At 40.0% G+C, this 17,867-nt stretch overlaps 1 protein-coding gene across 3 annotated transcripts in view; it reads left to right on the forward strand.

Moving 5' to 3' along the window:
• The window catches only part of csmd2 (CUB and Sushi multiple domains 2), a 264,554-nt gene that overhangs the window by 140,152 nt on the left and 106,535 nt on the right, over positions 1-17,867 (forward strand). For all 3 annotated transcript variants that reach the window (XM_031323067.2, XM_035992965.1, XM_035992966.1), the window contains exons 11-15: positions 1,054-1,157; positions 3,221-3,333; positions 10,059-10,241; positions 15,357-15,547; positions 15,807-15,942. In XM_031323067.2, the coding sequence (XP_031178927.1) occupies positions 1,054-1,157; positions 3,221-3,333; positions 10,059-10,241; positions 15,357-15,547; positions 15,807-15,942 (727 nt within the window). The remainder of the gene's footprint in view (positions 1-1,053; positions 1,158-3,220; positions 3,334-10,058; positions 10,242-15,356; positions 15,548-15,806; positions 15,943-17,867) is intronic.

The raw sequence follows: 17,867 nt of genomic DNA on the forward strand, positions 1-17,867 counted from the left end.
TCCACCTTGGCAATTTTCATTAGGCACTGGGTTTAACATAGGACAGAATGCAATTTGCATTTATATAAGCTTTTTCATTAGGCCAGGCTCTCTCAGTCCTCTGGAAACATTAAGAATTTGGCGGAAATCAGTGGCAGCCAATTTAAAATAGGAGACAAAGACAGTCCTTGTTCTGCTTTTTTTAATTTATATTTTAGTCTCCCACATTACCCTGTTTTTTTGTCTTTAACATTTCATCATAATCAAACCTTATTTGTCTGTCTGTCTTTATTAGAGTTGCCCCTTGCGTCCTTCAGCTAGGGCACACTTATTGATTTTCATACCTTGTTCCACCTTCTCTCCCACAAAGAAATGAGATGAAATAAATAGGTCTGTTTTTTCCTCACTGTTCCTCACTGTTAAAATCCAATACATTAATCTTTTGAAACTTTTGTGTCACCTTTATGATGCATACTGTATATTCACCTTGTGGACAACCTCAAATCCCCTGCCACATCTCCTGGTGCGCTTAAAGTTATTGTGAGTCTGGCTAAACAGGCCACAAAGGCATCTGCAACCTGCTGATTTGATGAGCGAGAGTAGGGGTCATGCAGACCGTCTGGCAGGCAATCCGATATTTGATTAGTGGGAGAGAGTTCATAATCACCAGAGCGAAAGGCAGATGCAGCAAAATATAAGCACAGTCACATATACATCGACAAAACTGTGTGGCCATACCAAATAGGTGATTTACACAAACAGGATGCAAGGGTTGTGATTGCAATCAGATGAATGAAGATTCATGAAGGTATGTGAGAATTTACGAGAACATTTTTAAATACATTGTTAACAATAAAAGGATAGACGTTTTACATACAATACGCACAGCTGGTACATATGGTTAAATGGAATTGTGCCTGACAAACATTCAAAAGAGATTGATGGATGATAGATGGATGGACGGAAAGATGGAAAGTCACAGATGGGATAGGGGTCTCTCCTCTGCACCTGGTCAGGAGCATTCAAGCATCTGTCGTTTACGGTTGTCTTGGCAATGTCCCTGCTGTTGTCCAGGTGATCAAGCTGACATTTGAGGATTTTGACCTGGAGCGAGGCTATGACACCCTGACGGTGGGAGACGGCGAGGTGGTGGGAGACCAGAAGACCATCTTCCACGTGTGAGTGACTCATTCAACCTCTATCTTTTTGCCTTTAATCTTCCCTCTGTTCTCTAACTTCTTCTGGCTTTTAATTCGCACCATCGTCTCTAGCAGTCATTTTAGTTTTTTGCTACTCATGTTCCATGTAATCATATTCTGTTTTTTTGCTTTCTCTTTCCTCTTCGCCTTTCTTCTTTTTGGCACTCTTGCCTTTTCTCCTCCTCCACTTCCCTGCAGCGGGCAGCACCCCTCTCTCTTCCCTTTACCCTCCAGCCCTTTTCTCTCTGTTGTACTGTTTCTCTTTCATTTCATCACCACCTGATGCAGTAATGCATGAAAAATAGATGCTGCAGCACATTGTCAATCATCACCTCTTTTCAATGTTAAAAACAAGATCATAGCCGTGTGGTGCAGCCTTGCGAACTGCATATTGATGCCCCCTAATGGAGTTTGAGCTAGCAGATGCTCCATAACAATTCACAGGATGTTGTTATTAATTGTGCTGAAATTTACCACCTTAATAAAGTTTTTATAGATCAGATTTTTACGCGAGACTGCCTCGCCCGGGTGGGAACTGGGAGGAAGTGGGAGATAAATGAGGGAGAGATTTGTGGAGGAAGGGTTTGTTGATAAGGTAAGATCTATCTCACTTTAATATTTTTGTGCACATAACTTGCACAGCACACAAACACTGAAAGTGATCTAATATATTCAATTAAGGACTCCCTCTGTCCTTATGGACTTTTTTTATGATATGAAACTAGACTGAGCAATGCTGTCTTTGAGATCAGATGCGCTCTTGCACACAAACAAACTAGAACAATTTAGGACCAGAGAATATACTGCAGCTATCAGCACAGTCTAATTTAGGACTATATTTTACGTGAATCAGCGGTGCAGGGAAGCGTGTGCAGCGTCTATGGAATTATTTTTTGTGTAACTTTAAGGTCAGCGACATGTCATAAATGTGGTGGTTAAGAGGTAGTGAGTCACAGCCAATCAAAGCCCTTCTTTTCACTTGACAGTTTGATAATGGAAGAGAACAATTTGGTGCGAGTCTGCCGCAAACGTTTTTCCCATGGGGCAAATGATATCCTGGTGTAGGAAGAACATAATTGTCATGAGCAGATAGACTACCTTAATTATGCTACCAGCAAGGATAGTGTTTTAGACAGTGATTAGCTTGCAGGTAAATTATAACACACTCACTGCATTTGTTAGGTTGGATGTTCAATTACAGTACAATTGTCCATACCTGCAAACCTTTGTCTATGGGAAGTATAATTAATACATATCTATTGGTCATTCAGGCAACATATCAAAAGTTGTTGCTAAGCTTTTAGTTTTAGTAATGCAAACAGTACAAGAGAAGGGTAAATCCCCATTATCTGGTGCACTGTGGTGCTTCTTTGGACACACTACATACTGCATCTTTCCTCCTACATATACGTACATATATGTAGACAAGTACACAGAATACCCACCAGAGTACCCATCACAAATTACTAAAAGGCCGCAGGAAAGGAAAAAGAGACACGGACCCAACCTATCCAGACACTACTTCTTTACTACTCCCACCTTGTGTGCCATCACTAAAATTAGAGCCCTTAATCACTTACTCCACAGCTATACACTTCCTAATTAGAGTTGGGGGAATTACTATTCAAATAGGATTAAATTACTTCTGTGGCATTGACTGATCTTGCCTTCATTTTCCACTTTCTTGTCCCCAACTATTTTGAATTAAGGGGTTAGGTTAAAAAAAAACATTCTTAGTCTGGAATTGCCTGCAACAGTTTTAGAGCACTTATCTTTGATGAGAAAAGTCAGATAGTTTAATATATAACTTCAGGTGTTTTTTTTCTGCCTGCATTAAAGTTTTTAATAATGCAGTAGAAACAGGGCCTTTGGCTATTAAGGTAAAACAAAATTATCTGCAGTAAGTGCAAACACTGCTTATAATAGTTGGAAAAAAAACGATCCAGGTTACACATTTGACACACCTTGCAGTCACACTATGCAAAGCACAAACACACAGTATATTCACATGAATCTTTTCGTCTTCTTGTCTCTTTTTGTAGCCTGTCTGGTACCACCACTCCAGACCTTGTGGTTAGCACCAGTCACCAGATGTGGCTCAACTTCAAAACAGATGACACCAGTGGCTCCCTGGGATTCAAGGTGTCCTATGAAGGTAAGGTTGGTCAAACATTCTGGTTGCCAGTCATTGGGATGCGCCGGCTTGCTGGCTGCATTTAAAAAAAGTAGCTTTTTCTGTGACAATCTCAAATAGAATCAAGTGTTTTTTTTGGTCATTTACCATAGTGTATTGTGACTCATTGCTCAAAGCTGACAACATGGGCACTGACAGAACACATTTTGCTTCAGTCGTCATTATTGTCCTTCCCTGTATTCATCATCATGAGTATAGTTTCAAGAACATAAGGGTCAGAGATGCTCCATCTGTCTCATCTAAGACTTTTGCAATGAAGCTTAAGAGTGTCATAAGGAAACAGGCGTGGCACTTGCTGCCATGTGAGCTCCTTCTGCCGCATGGTATGCTGCTGCATCTGCAAATTACAGCTAGACTAAAAAGCCCTTAAATGAAACGTATACTGTACAAAGGACTCAGTCTAGTCAAGGACTATCAGTGAATAAAACCCCAAAGTGCTGGTTCCATTGCAACCATGCAGAAATTGTGCTTTTAGATTAATTATTTGTGTCATGTTTGATCCTTTGAACGCTAATGAGGCATGACAATAAAAGCACTTATTTTTGTCAAACAGGCAATGGGCCATCGATGCAACCCACTGCAGATAGCTGATGCATTTGCCTAATCCTAGTGTGTATCTGTGTGTGTGTGTGTGTGTGTGTACTTATACTGTATGTGTCTGTGTGTGGGTGCACACATTTGTTACCATTAAACATGGGATTTAAAATGTGTGTGCTTGCATGCATGTGTGAAAACAAGAGAGACAAAAAGGACAGTGTGAGTTTGTGAATCTGTATGTGTGTGTTTCATCTGTCTGTGTGCATGTGTGGGGGGTTTTTCTTCCAGATAAGTCTGCTGTTTGCCTATCAGAAGCACAGCGAGTCTTCTCCGTTGCACACAGATGCTTATTTTTCATCAGTAAAAATAACAGAGAAAGTGGAGCAGCATGCTGAACCAAAGTGTAATTAAAACAATGAGTTCTACTTAATGAAGGGGAAGAAACACTTTGAACCACTTCACCTCCTAAATTGAAGCACCCAAAATCTAATTTGCGTTCTCAATTACTTGTATTTTAAGCCTGATCATCAAGTGTAATTGCAAACACAGTCATACCAGTACACACACTCCCACCTTGTGTGAGTTTGGATTGCACACACTCTGCAATGACCTCAATCTTTCAACTGAAATTGTTATAAAATTAAGTTTAAAAGTATGAGTTTTGACAAAATGTTATTGTCAGTGTTTGACTAGGGGCTGGTACCCACTGATAATATATGCAGGTAATTTTGCTTAACTACACAGTAACTATATTCTCATAAAATTAAGTCCAGAACCTTGCCCACTCAAAACGGGGGTTCCTCAGGGATCAGTCCTGGGTCCCCTCCTCTTTTCTCTGTACACCAACTCTCTCGGGTCTGTCATTCACTCGCACGGCTACGCAGATGACACCCACCTAATTCTCTCCTTTCTGGAGTCTGAAACGCAAGTAGCAGCACATATCTCGTCTGTCTGACTGACATTTCTTCTCAGATGTCCACACACCATCTGAAACTCAACCTTGACAAGACTGAGCTCCTTTTCTTTCCAGGGAAGGGCTCTCCTACCAAATACTTGACTATAACAGTTGACAACTCTGTGATAGTCCCCACCCAGACTGCTAGAAACCTTGGTGTGACACTTGACGACCAACTCTCCTTCACTGCCAACATTGCTGCAACTACCCAATCGTGTAGATACATGCTGCATAACATCAGAAGGATACGTCCCCTTCTAACGCAGAAGGCGGCTCAGGTTCTGGTTCAGGCTCTAGTCATCTCACATCTAGACTACTGCGACTCCCTCTTGAATGGCCTGCCTGCATGTGCCATCCGGCCCCTGCAGCTCATTCAGAACGCAGCAACTTGACTTGTCTTCAACCTCCCCAAGTTCTCTCACATTACACTGCTCCTCCGCTCTCTTCACTGGTTACCAATTGCTGCCCTCATCCACTTCAAGACACTAGCACTTGCATACAGGTTCACGAACGGATCAGCTCCACCATCCAGGACATGGCCAAACCCTATACCCCAACCCGCCCACTCCGCTCTGCATCAGCCAACCTGCTTGCTGCCCCCCTCACAGCGGGGGACAACTAATCACTCGAAATCCCAACTGTTTGCTGTCCTGGCTCCTAAATGGTGGAATGAGCTCCCTATTGACATCAGGACGGCCGACAGCCTACGCATCTTCCGCCGAAGGCTAAAAACACACCTCTTCCGACTGTACCTCGGATAAAAATGTAATGTAATGTAACTTCACATATAAGACTTTGATTTGGTGGAAATGTGTGCCTGAAAATCCCATTGAGACATTCAATTCAATTCAATTTTATTTATAGTATCAAATCATAACAAGAGTTATCTCAAGACACTTTACAGATAGAGTAGGTCTAGACCACACTCTATAATTTACAAAGACCCAACAATTACAGTAATTCCCCCAAGAGCAAGCATTTAGTGCTTTTGTTGTTTTAGACCTTAGGAGATTGCAGTGTAGTTGTTGACAGTAATGTGAGTCTGAGTCCCATTACAATGCTTGGATTACTCCAGAATGTCAAACAGACAGGAACGACAAATAGGCCATTACATCTCGTCTCTTATTCATGAGACTGAAATGCTGTTTCATTCGTTCCTGCCTGATCTCCTATACACAACATACACAGAGATACAAACACATGTATAACAACAGACAGTCCATGAAACACAGGTACACACCAATGTACAGTCAGACACACTTCAAAGGGCTCATATTTATTTCCTCCATTTTCCCTGAAGTCCTAATTGTAGGGACACATGAGGCAGAGAGGCCTTACTTGAGAATAGCACCGCAGGGCGTTTGAGTTCTTCAGTGAGTCTGTTACAGTGACAAACAAGTGATTGTATAATTGTGTGTATTTTTGTATGCATTTGTACATGTATGTATGTATTGTTGTGTCTGTCTTATAGCTGTCATGATCTTGCAGACGTAGTTTCTGTTGAATCTTATACATTCCCTTTGTACATTTTCCCTTTAATTTTCTCTCAGGCCCACCTCAAATCCCGCTTTCAGCATTCCCTCTTTTAAAGGTGACTTCCACGTAAGATCAATGAGTTGTCTTGTGAACGAGGCTGCCTTAGGACAGCCATACATCCAAACAGCAGTGAGCTCTAAATATGTGTTCTAAATGATGATCATTAGGCCTGAGTATGGATTTATACCCAGCAGCGCCCATGGTGCGATTTAAAATTGTATTAGGCCCCGCCATCATTTCCTAAATGGATGAGCTTATTCACACTCTGTGTTCCCCCATCCGGATGCCTCGATAGGATGCCTCAGCATTCCCATCTGCAATCTGCAACCTCAGAAAAATAGAAGGAAGAGTGAGTGAGTGAGTGAGTGAGTGAAGGATGCATAAATCTTGCGATAATGAAATTGGTGTGTGTGGTTTAAAGGAAGAAGCGTGTTCATTGAGGTGTGTGTGTGTGTGTGTGTGTGTGTGTGTGTGTGTTTGTGCATGTACCTGAAAGTGCTCATGTCAGCTTCCAGCGCAAGTGAGAATGCTTGTCACACTGTAAGGGAAGAGATGCGTTAGCAGGGGCAGCGAGAGACTGATGCGAGAGGGGTTTGCAACATTATTGGGTAACATTATGCGAGGATAAAGAGACAGTAAAGACTACATAGCGGCAAATTGAATTGACAAGACAATAGGAAAATCACAGTTGATTTTGATGTCATTAAGTGTAAAAGCTAGTCTGCCTTGTCAGTCACTGCTAATATCCTTTCAGTTATATCCATTCATGCTTAGCTAAGGCGCCAGACAGGAATGGCTGTGATGCAAAGTTTCAACAAAACCAGGAACAATTAAAGTAATGACCAGACCCAGGAGCTCTACAGCTGGGGATGCATTACCCAACAGAGGTTACTATTGAGGACATGTACCCTTAACAGCTAGTACTCTCAGATTATTTTTATTTTAGAGGTGTCACAGATCTGGGCAATTGCAGAAGGTACCTGGTTTCTCACACCATGCAACCCTAACATCTGGTTGAAACACAAGCTCTATTGCTGCATTGACTCAAAACAAGCAGAAGACCTTTAACATTTCTTCGCTCGCATTGTTGAAGTATTTCTTCATCATCTTGCTTCAAGTTCTGCCCTGACGAGAGTCATAAATGATCTTCTGCTTTCATGTGATAGTGGCCATGCATCGTTTCTAGTACTCCTCGATCTGAGCGCAGCTTTCGATACAATAGACCACACTTCACTTCTCGCCCGGCTTGAGAAACATGTTGGGATTAAAGGGACAGTACTTTCTTGGTTTAATTCTTACTTATCCAATAGATCTCAGCGTGTCATTTTTAATGAATCTACTTCTGAACGGTGCAAGGTAGGCTGTGGTATACCACAAGGGTCAGTACTGGGCCCTATTCTGTTTTCCATCTATATGCTCCCTCTTGGTTCTATCATTAGCAGCTTTGATGTTCAGTTTCATTGTTATGCAGATGACACACAGTTATATGTCCCTCTATTACAAAATAACCATTCACAGATTCTGAAATTACAGGCATGCCTGGCAGAAATTCAAAACTGGATGGGCAAGAATGCCTTGCTGCTTAATGCAGACAAAACAGAGCTGCTCATAGTGAGGCCAACCAAATATAGCATCCCAGTGGAGAAACAAATTTTAAATTTTAACAACTGTGTGATCACAGAGAGTGACACTGTTAAAAACCTAGGTGTCACCTTTGACAAAACTTTAACTTTCCGCCCACATATAAAGGCTATTACTAGGACTGCTTTTTACCATCTAGGCAACATTTCTCGAATAAGACCAATGCTATCAATGCATGATGCAGAAATACTAATTCATGCATTTGTCTCATCAAGACTCGATTACTGCAACGCACTGTTCTCAGCCCTCCCTGCCTGTACGACTAAAAGTCTCCAGCTCGTACAAAATGCGGCAGCCCGAGTCTTGACTAAGACAAAAAAATGTAGCCACATTTCACCAGTTCTGGCTGCGCTACACTGGTTACCTGTGCAAGCCAGGGCTGATTTTAAGGTTCTTCTATTGACTTATAAAGCCTTAAAGGGACTTGCGCCTGCCTACTTAAGTGAGCTACTTACACCATATATCCCAACACGCCCCCTTCGTTCTATGGATGCTGGTCTTCTGATCGTTCCAAATATAAAAAAAAGATCAGCTGGTCACCGGGCCTTTGCCTTTCGCGCACCCTCCCTCTGGAATGGTCTCCCATCCAACGTTAGGGAGGCAGGCTCAGTGGATATTTTTAAATCAAGACTTAAAACATTTCTTTATTCAAAGTATTATGGACATGTTTAAAATCCATAATTTTTGAACCATTTATTTTTTTTTTTTTTTTCATTCGTTGTCTTATTTCATGTTTTAACAATTTTAACTTGTGATATTCCATTTATATTCCTTTTTGTGTTGTTGATTTTATATTTTATATTTAATTCCGCCTTTTATATTGATTAATTTGTAAATTTTCAGTTTCTGTTGTGAAGTGTTCTGAGACCATGGTCCATGGTGATAATTCACTATAAATAACAATAAATTGAAATTGAAGTGTGTTTGACTAAAATCTAAACTGTAACTGTAAACCAGAATTCACTGAGACACCACCACCTTGGCATACATCAGCTGAGCCAACACTAATTCATCAGTAGAACTGGGTACAGATTGTGTCAGTAACAACACATATACATAAGGTAGCTTTAAGAGTAAGAAAGAAAATGTGCATAATGTTCCCGTAATAAGTGGTGGTAATAATGTAAAGTGCATCCTATTCTGCATGTAATGTTCACTTTATTGTTTTTCCACAAGTTGAGAATGTATTGTCCTAGTGGACCCTGTTGGAAGAATGTGCTGATGGAAAGCTACATCATTCAACAGTTGTGTTGACTGCAGAACATCATTGTATAGACTGATAAGGGAAGTCATTTTTTCCAGACTGCAGACTCCATGACTGCACATTAATGCACTATTTGTGCAGGCTTCCAAGTCAGCAAAAAAAAGTAAATAGAAAAGTAAATGAATAAATTAGGTTTGGGGGAAATGTATCACTATTGGCCGTCCTAGGAAGTCACAATATAGGGTCAGACATAAATTACTAATATTCAGTAACTCCTTGTTAATAAGCTGAACCCACATTTTCCTGAAACTGGAATTAATGAAAAACGGCAATATCTGTTTTAATTTAGTGTGAGGTCCTGTATCTTCATATCACTTATTACTCATGTAGTAGTATCCATCGGTCAGTCAGTATCGGCTGGAGGCTACAGTCAGCAATAACCTTGAGTTGATATGTCTTTCTCTGTGCCCCACCCCCTCTTTCTCGCTCATCCGTCTAGCATTTATTTAAGGAAAACTGAAGGAAATACTCTTCTAATGTGCTACCATGCTTGTCCATGATGCTAAACAATAGTATTTCTTCTATTTAAAGATAATATGAAGGTTAAGGAGAAGACAGTCAGGGAGGTGGCTTGTGTTGATTCAATTGTAACCTTTAAGTGTATTTCTACTATTATTATAAGTAACAGAAGCAGGTCTTTATTTGTATAATCCTCATTCATGTTTTTCCAACTAAAATAATATTTATTATCAATGTCAATTTTGCATACCTAATATTGTTGTCTATGTTTTTTTGTTTTTTTTACCTACACAGAAATTGACCAAGGCAGTTGTGGAGATCCTGGAATCCCAGCTTATGGCAAACGGGAGGGGGCAGGTTTTCGTCACGGGGACAGACTCTACTTTGAGTGTCTACCTGCCTTTGAGCTGATGGGGAAGAAGAACATCACCTGTCAGAAGAACAACCAGTGGTCTGCTAAGAAACCTAGCTGTGTTTGTAAGTTCTTGGATGCCTTATGTTATTCAGATTCTACAAACACCATGTGCAGACATGTGCATGAGTACAACGCTACTCAAGGGGGGCATAAATATGTATGTTTGTGCAGATGAGTGCATGGTCGGCTGTATAATAAATGATCAGATTATCCCTACCGTTTGTCCAGCCGAGGCTGTGGATTTTGAAACAATAGGAGTGCTTATTAGCTAATTAACACCATGAAAGACAAACAGAGAGTGAAAGAGTTAGAGGATGAGGGCAAAAGGAAAAGAGAGCTGACCGTGCAGATAATGCCTGTTGTATTATTTATGAGATAATAGAGTGGACAAAAAGCTGCAGTATCTAGATAAACCTCACTGAGCTGAATGACAGAGGCTGCTGGCACAAGAGTCAATTTGGCCACATAACACTGGTGAACATTGTTTATTTAGTTAACATTTAACAAACTTAAAAAACTTTGTCATTGATGTTGACAATGTTGTAGAGTTATTCATTTCCTACTTTTTTGTTTGCATGTGCATCAGATATTAGGGATATTTATTGCTATTTATTTAGTAGTGTGAACACAGTGTTCCGATCCTAAATGGTTGGAGCACATCCTGTAGCTAATAGTTTCTAAAGAAATGCGGTTGGATGCACATGGATGCAGAAGTTGAGAAAAGTTGAGATAAATTCATTACCTTTTCACTGCAAGAAGGGAGAAGTCCTCTCATCTATGAGGATGATAATATTAATAATCAACATTGCTCCTGCACTGCTGGTTAAGCATTTGACTATAATTAATAATAAAAAAGGCAACCTTGGCTGCAAATCCTGATAGTTATATTCCCATAACTAGGCTATTAAAAGCTAATGTGCATATAAATGTAAATATCTAATGTGCATTTGGGAAACAAAGTAGTGTTTTGTTTTACTGACTAAGACTCAAGTTATCTTACAGATCCCCCTACAACTTTTCCATGTTTCTTTAATAAATTTGAACTGAATTATCCTTAGTTTGTGTTGATGTTGAGCTTGCAGTTAAATTTAAGGTTGCTGAAATGGAATTGTCTGGTCTTCCAGACAATTCTGGGCATCCTTAAAATGCCAGCCTATGTAAATTTTGTAAACTCAGTGTTTAGTAAAACATCCCCAGACAATCAATAGATTAATTATAATTGATAGATAGACTAGACCAATCTGCCTTTTCATGGCCAGTTTCTCACCTCAAATTATTACTTTGTTTATTTAGAAACCGATGACTAGTTGAGAAAATGTACGACATCTCCAGAACCGTTGCATTGTTTTCAGCAGTTGGAGCAAGTGCCCATGACACCCAGGAGTGGTCTGTTTGTCCCATCAGATATAGATATCTCAGTCTAACATCAAGGTATTGTGCTGTTGCCCTCTCGGCATAGCCATTGGAGTAATCGGGATCAAGTGACAGCCTTGACAGTAGTCAGGGAGAGAGATGAGACCATTTCTCATTTACATTGCCAACACATTCCTTAATGCTAGGCATTGCTTGAAAAAAACAAAAGTCTTTTTTTCTTTTGTCATCTTATGTTTCAGTTTAGGCTTCCTCTATCCCCATTTCATTCCACGAGCCTTACCTAAGACTAGCACCGCCAGGCATTTTAGTTCTACTACAACTGCCAAAGTCCGACGCCCAAGACATTCTGTATCCTTTTGTTATCGCTGATGGGCCATTAACACATCATCCTTCTCCATCTCTATAGTGCTGTGTTAATTTCTGTTGCAGCAAGAAAATATTCAGCCCCCACACTATTGGATAATTATTGTGCATGTCAATGACGTCATTGGACCTCAGAAGATGGAGGAGGACAGAGGACAAGATGACTGACTGATGTCTGTGACAAATAACTCTCTTGAATCTTCATTCTTTCTAAACGTCGCTCAATATGAGTTTATATAGTGACTTAGCTTTTGTAAACATTACTGTTGATGCTCTACAAACAACATTTAGTTCCCACTGGCATTGATTCCTTGTGCTACTTACAGATGGTTCTATTTTAATGATGATTTCTCCTTTCTTCATAATGTGTAGGACTACTCCTTTTTGTTATTTGAGTAGTTTTTCTTTCAACAGGCCGCTGAAGCGCTGCCTGCTTCCTCGCACCTATGTTGAGCAAGTGTGCAGATTTTTCCACGAGGCGTGAACAAATCTTGCGAGATACACACTGATAATATATTATAAACAATATAGAATACATATTATATGTTATATAAATTGTCTGATTCTTATAAATGATCAAATATGCATCCCCTGCTTGCCAACCCTTTTAAATTTTCCTGCCACTCTCCCTGCTGTTATACTGGAGTTTCCATTCCCCCGATGTTTACATGATACAATATCAAAATCAGCCCATCCACTATATTTATTTAGAAATAGCCTAGTGTCACTTCTGTTTGGTTCTATCTGATGCTGTTTTGAGTTGTAAGCAATATATAACCTGCAGCTTAAAACCTAAAAGGCATGAAACAAATGCTAAAACATGGTAATCAATTTCAGCATTTTTATTTTTGGCAAGTACACTGAATGATAATATAATAATGTAATGGTGCAAATGCTTACATTATCACATTTTGTCAAACAAAAGAACGACAAAAAGGGCAGTGCCTATTTCAGGTCAACAGTCAACACACAACCTGCCATCTGATCACGCACATCCACACCAACCTATGGAAATAATACAATTTAGAAAGTTCAAATGTGTCACATAAATACCATTCCTGATATTATTATAGCGTATAGTGCACACAAAGGACTACCGTATTGGGACACAACTTTTATAGTCAGACAGAGTGTGATTAGTTTCGCTTTCATTTCTGATATTATACATATATGACACGATGGATACTGTGCGCCTACACACCTTAGTGCGATGATTATAGGTGATTATTAGGGCTGTCAAACGATAAAAAATTTTTAATCGCGATTAATTGCTGTATTTCTATAGTTAATCGCGATTAATCGCATATTTTATCACATGATTAAAATTCTATTATTTTGCATTTCAGAACTGTCTTTAAGTACATATTAACAATGGAAAGCAATTCTTACCAATGTATCTTGATTGGGAATCAAATTAATACAAGGAAAGTTACTTTATGTATGATTTGTTTTTGTTATTTATTTACTGTAAACAAAAGAAAAATGTGTGAATCTGTCATTATTGCACAATTCCAGTACCAAAGTACAAATCAAGTACCTAACTAAAAAACTAAAAATCCCTATCCTTACCAGAGTCAATATAGTGTTTAGTAACTCCTAAATCATTTTGATTACTCACTGATGTCCAGTGATCACCGGTTAATGAGACAGTGTTTGCAGCACCTTGCAGCTGTTCCAGTGTGGCTGCTTTCTCCGTGTTGTACAGGCTGTGTATGTGTGAAACTACTGTCCCCCTCGACGGCAATGAGACAGGTCAGAACATGCCAACCGTAGTACGTCTTTAAGACCCGAGTCCTCTACGATGCTGACAGGTCTGCAGTTAGTTGCCACCCATTTCGCAAGAGCTGTAGTAATTTTTTGGGATTTGGTTTCACCCACAGGTCGGCGAGTAGCACTCTCCAAAATACTGCTTTCCCTGGGTGGTTAGCATCCTAGTGGGTAGCATCAACCTGAGTCATGTTAATTAGCTCGTAGATGGTAGCTCAAGCTTGACGTGCTTCAGTGATATTTTAATTCGGCTTTACACAGTGTGCATATGGCTTTCGACTTGTCTACTGAGCCGTCCGGGAGTTTTGGAAAATAAAAAGCTCCATTCAGAACTGTGTTGCTGCTGTCTTTCTCCATCATGCCTGCAGCCTGCAGCAGCAGGAAGTATCGCAGCCTGATGATAAGTAACGGTGCGGCAAAGGGTCAAAATAGTAGCCTGTTAGGCACGACGCGAAGCCGAGGAAAGTGTAAAATAAATTAATAAATGCCGGCATGCGATTAAAAAAAATTAACGCGTTATGCTCGGCCCTTAAGCGCATTGCTGACAGCCCTAGTGATTATAATTGCATGTGAGTGAATATTGGCGTGCAGAAGAGTTTCTGTGTTCCATTCATTGTCTCGATATGCTGTGCGGCCATTATGCAAATACATCACTTACTGTAATGGAAAATCACATATTTGTCTATTAACAGATCTTACTATTGACTTGTTTTTAGTTTTTGTTTTTAGCTGTGTGAACTCTTTACATCTGTTTTGATGTATGGACCTTGATGGCCTAACTTTATCTTCTTCTGTTTATCTAAGTGCAGAGACTGGCTTTTCTCTACCTCCCATTTCTGTCCCAGATTTGGAGGTCAGAGGTCAGATGGACTGATAGTCAGAAGATATGTTAATTTTACCCCCTCCCCACTGCTGTCAGCTTGTAGAGGGTTGATAAGCAAGTGATTCTCCAAGACTCTTTGTTGATTCTCTCAGACTCTCATGATGAACTGAACCTTCTTTGCGCAAATAATCTACCACATTACGCTGCGGAGGAGAGTACCAATGTTAATCGCTGCTGCTCCTGGCGAATAAAGGGGGGTGTTTTTGGTGAAAAACAACACCCAAAACCCATCTATCCAGCCATCCATTTTCTAAATGTTATTCTGTCATTATGACAATATAAGAATGTGCATAATAGTAATTTAGGAAAAAGTCAGGGCAGGAAGGAAACATAACAGTGATTGAATAATGCCATTTTTTAAATCACAAATGGTGTGGGCTATGGCGGTTCTAGTGTTAAATAAGATTGTGTTTGTTGTTTTTGTTGTGGGTTTGTCCTCTCATAAGCATGGATACATAGGACAATTTTGCCACAATCTGTTGTAATATGATGTTATTGGCATTCAGACATATTTCCTTTTTATTACTTTAATTGAGCCCTTTGTAAGCCTATATAGCCAATACATTTATAAATAAATAAATATTATATATATATATATATATATATATATATATATATATGTGTGTGTGTGTCTGTGTGTGTGTTTGTGTGTAGCATATTGTCTTGTAGTCAGTAAAAGTAAATTGAATTTCCTCTATTTCTCAGCCTCCTAAACAATACTCAGTTCATGTTGCTTTGTTTTATCCTTTCCCTCTCTCTTTCTGTCTATATATCTTCATCATTTCTATAGTTTCCTGTTTCTTCAACTTTACCACTCCATCCGGGGTGCTGCTGTCTCCCAACTACCCTCAGGAGTATGGCAACAATATGCACTGTGTGTGGCTGATCATCACCAATCCTGAGAGCCGCATCAATCTGGCCTTCAACGACCTCAGCATGGAGAAACAGTTTGACTTCCTCTCGATCAAGGATGGGGGAAAGGTAGTGCAGAATTATATGCTGTAGTCATCAGTTACTTGGAATAGTTTTGTTTCAACTTCAACTATTGACCTGTCGTAGGAAAAGCAGCCTGTATAATTTTAAGTACGAGCCAAACAACCACAGCTGCCAGTGTCATTGGACTTGCTTGTTATTTTATCTGTCTACCTCCCTGTTGGAGCTGTATACTCTCTGATTTCTTTCCCTTTGTAGCTTATAATACCTTTTGTCTCATCAGAAACTCTTTATCTTTTTTTGTCAGGCTGAGTCTCCTATCCTGGGTACCTTTTCCGGTGACGCCCTACCTCCTCCTATAACAACTAGTGCCCATGTGGCCCGACTGGAGTTCCTGACTGACCACACCTACACAGACAGAGGCTTTAACATCACCTTTACAAGTAAGTTTTGGATGTTACTTCCAAAGTAGATAAAGGCAAGTCTTTAAAGCTTATCACAAAAGCTCGCACTGACTGGATGTTTTGTATTCTGGATCGTTTGTGCCATGTGTACAGTGTGTGTGTATTTGTGTCTGTGCGTGTATGTGTGTGTGTGTGCATGCATTAATTATCTGCCATATCTATGTCTCCCACAGACTGCATTTAAACTCATCCACCTATCAGCAACACATTCCTTGCACACACAGTCAAATAGAAAAATGACAAAAACCCTGTCTTTATTGTCTAAATGGAGACTTGACAGCTAAATAAAGCCCAAGCAAAGATGCAGCATCCTTACCTGACAGATACATTGCGGCAGTGCTCATTATATTCTGTTCTGGGTAGCTGCTGACTTCTGAGGAAATTCCAGATGGGTTCTGTGCTCTGACGCAGTACACATTGGCTGCATGCTGGTAAACCCATTTCATGGATATACTGTACCATGAGGGTTTGGCAGCAGGATTATTGCATTGATTGCATATGCGTTATTGTTTAATGAGCCTGATCTTTGCATTCTTCCACATCGCAAAATAAATATCTCCTTACAGGCTGTCTAACCCAGGCCCTATAAAGCCACAAAGCTATTTCATAGATAGTTATGGTGCCGTTGGGAGGTTTGTCTCAACATGATTTGGCACTAAAATGAGTTGCTGTGACTCACTTTAATGCAAGCAATAAAATGTTTTTTTTTTTTTTTTTACTTTTACAGTTTGTTGCTTTTGCATTGTCTTGTTTGTACTTCTCACTTTGAGTTTACCACAGCATTATATTGTTACTCAGCTACTTGAGAACATTGGTTTGTGAGGTAGTTATTTGTGTTATTTTCATGCACAAGTGTCCAGCCCACATGGACTTATAATGCACTAAAAATACCATTACAGTAGTGAGACATATGTAAGACAAGAACATAACTGCTTACATACATTGGGAAAAAATAGTCCATCCAAAGCTTGACAAATAAAATCTGCCATAAAAAAGGTATATTTAGAATATTTAGACAAACTCTTTAACACAGTATTAGTAATTTACTAACTGGATGTTTTATTTGTGTGATTGATCTAGTACACTGTGGTGGCTGGTATGTAAAATTACAATATACTCAGACGACTGATCCAGTATTCTGTTGCTAGTTCTTTAAACTATTTCTGCTCTAGCAAAAAAAAAAAAAACATATGTCAGCCTACCCAGAATGCTTTTGGGGCCTGGCTCTAGCTCATTTGCAGACATGCCATCAACCCAACCCAGGTGCCTCTGTAAAGCCACAATGTGGACAACACATGGTGACTAATGCATTAATTAGCAATTTAGATGAATAAATAAATTACCAATGCAGCTTGGTGAACGAATGTCGAGAGCAGTTAATTGAAGATGACGGTTAGTTCCTGAGAACGGTGTCATCTCACTGCAGGACCGGTTTTAGGGGGCTGTAGGGCTGAGCGGACAACTTTCATCATTCATGTTAATTAAGGACATGCCAAACTGTATTGAGGAGATTTTGGCACGTTAATAAATAAGATGATCGTGATGGATGAGGTGTGGCTAGCACTCTGTAGGGTCCAGTGGATACAGAAGAGGCATTCATCAGCACCTACATGTGTCACCTACCTGCGTGTGCGTACAAGAGTGAGAGCGAGAGAGTTAAGTGAGAGCGATAGTGGCGCAGGTGATGTATTTGTTTACATGCCTTGTTCCAGGGTTATGCCTCTTGTGTCACTTTGTGGCCTTTCTAACTGGCTCCTGGTTAAAGTTTCATTGAGAGGCTTGATATTTTCCCTGTTTGTTTACTCCACGTATCATTCAACAGTGTCATCTAGCGCTGATGATCTACATACGGTGTGGTTTCCCACCCTCTGTAATCACTGCACCAGGGTGAATCAATGTGACTC

This window comes from Sander lucioperca, chromosome 16 (genome assembly GCF_008315115.2).
Source record: "Sander lucioperca isolate FBNREF2018 chromosome 16, SLUC_FBN_1.2, whole genome shotgun sequence".
Lineage (NCBI taxonomy): Eukaryota > Metazoa > Chordata > Actinopteri > Perciformes > Percidae > Sander > Sander lucioperca.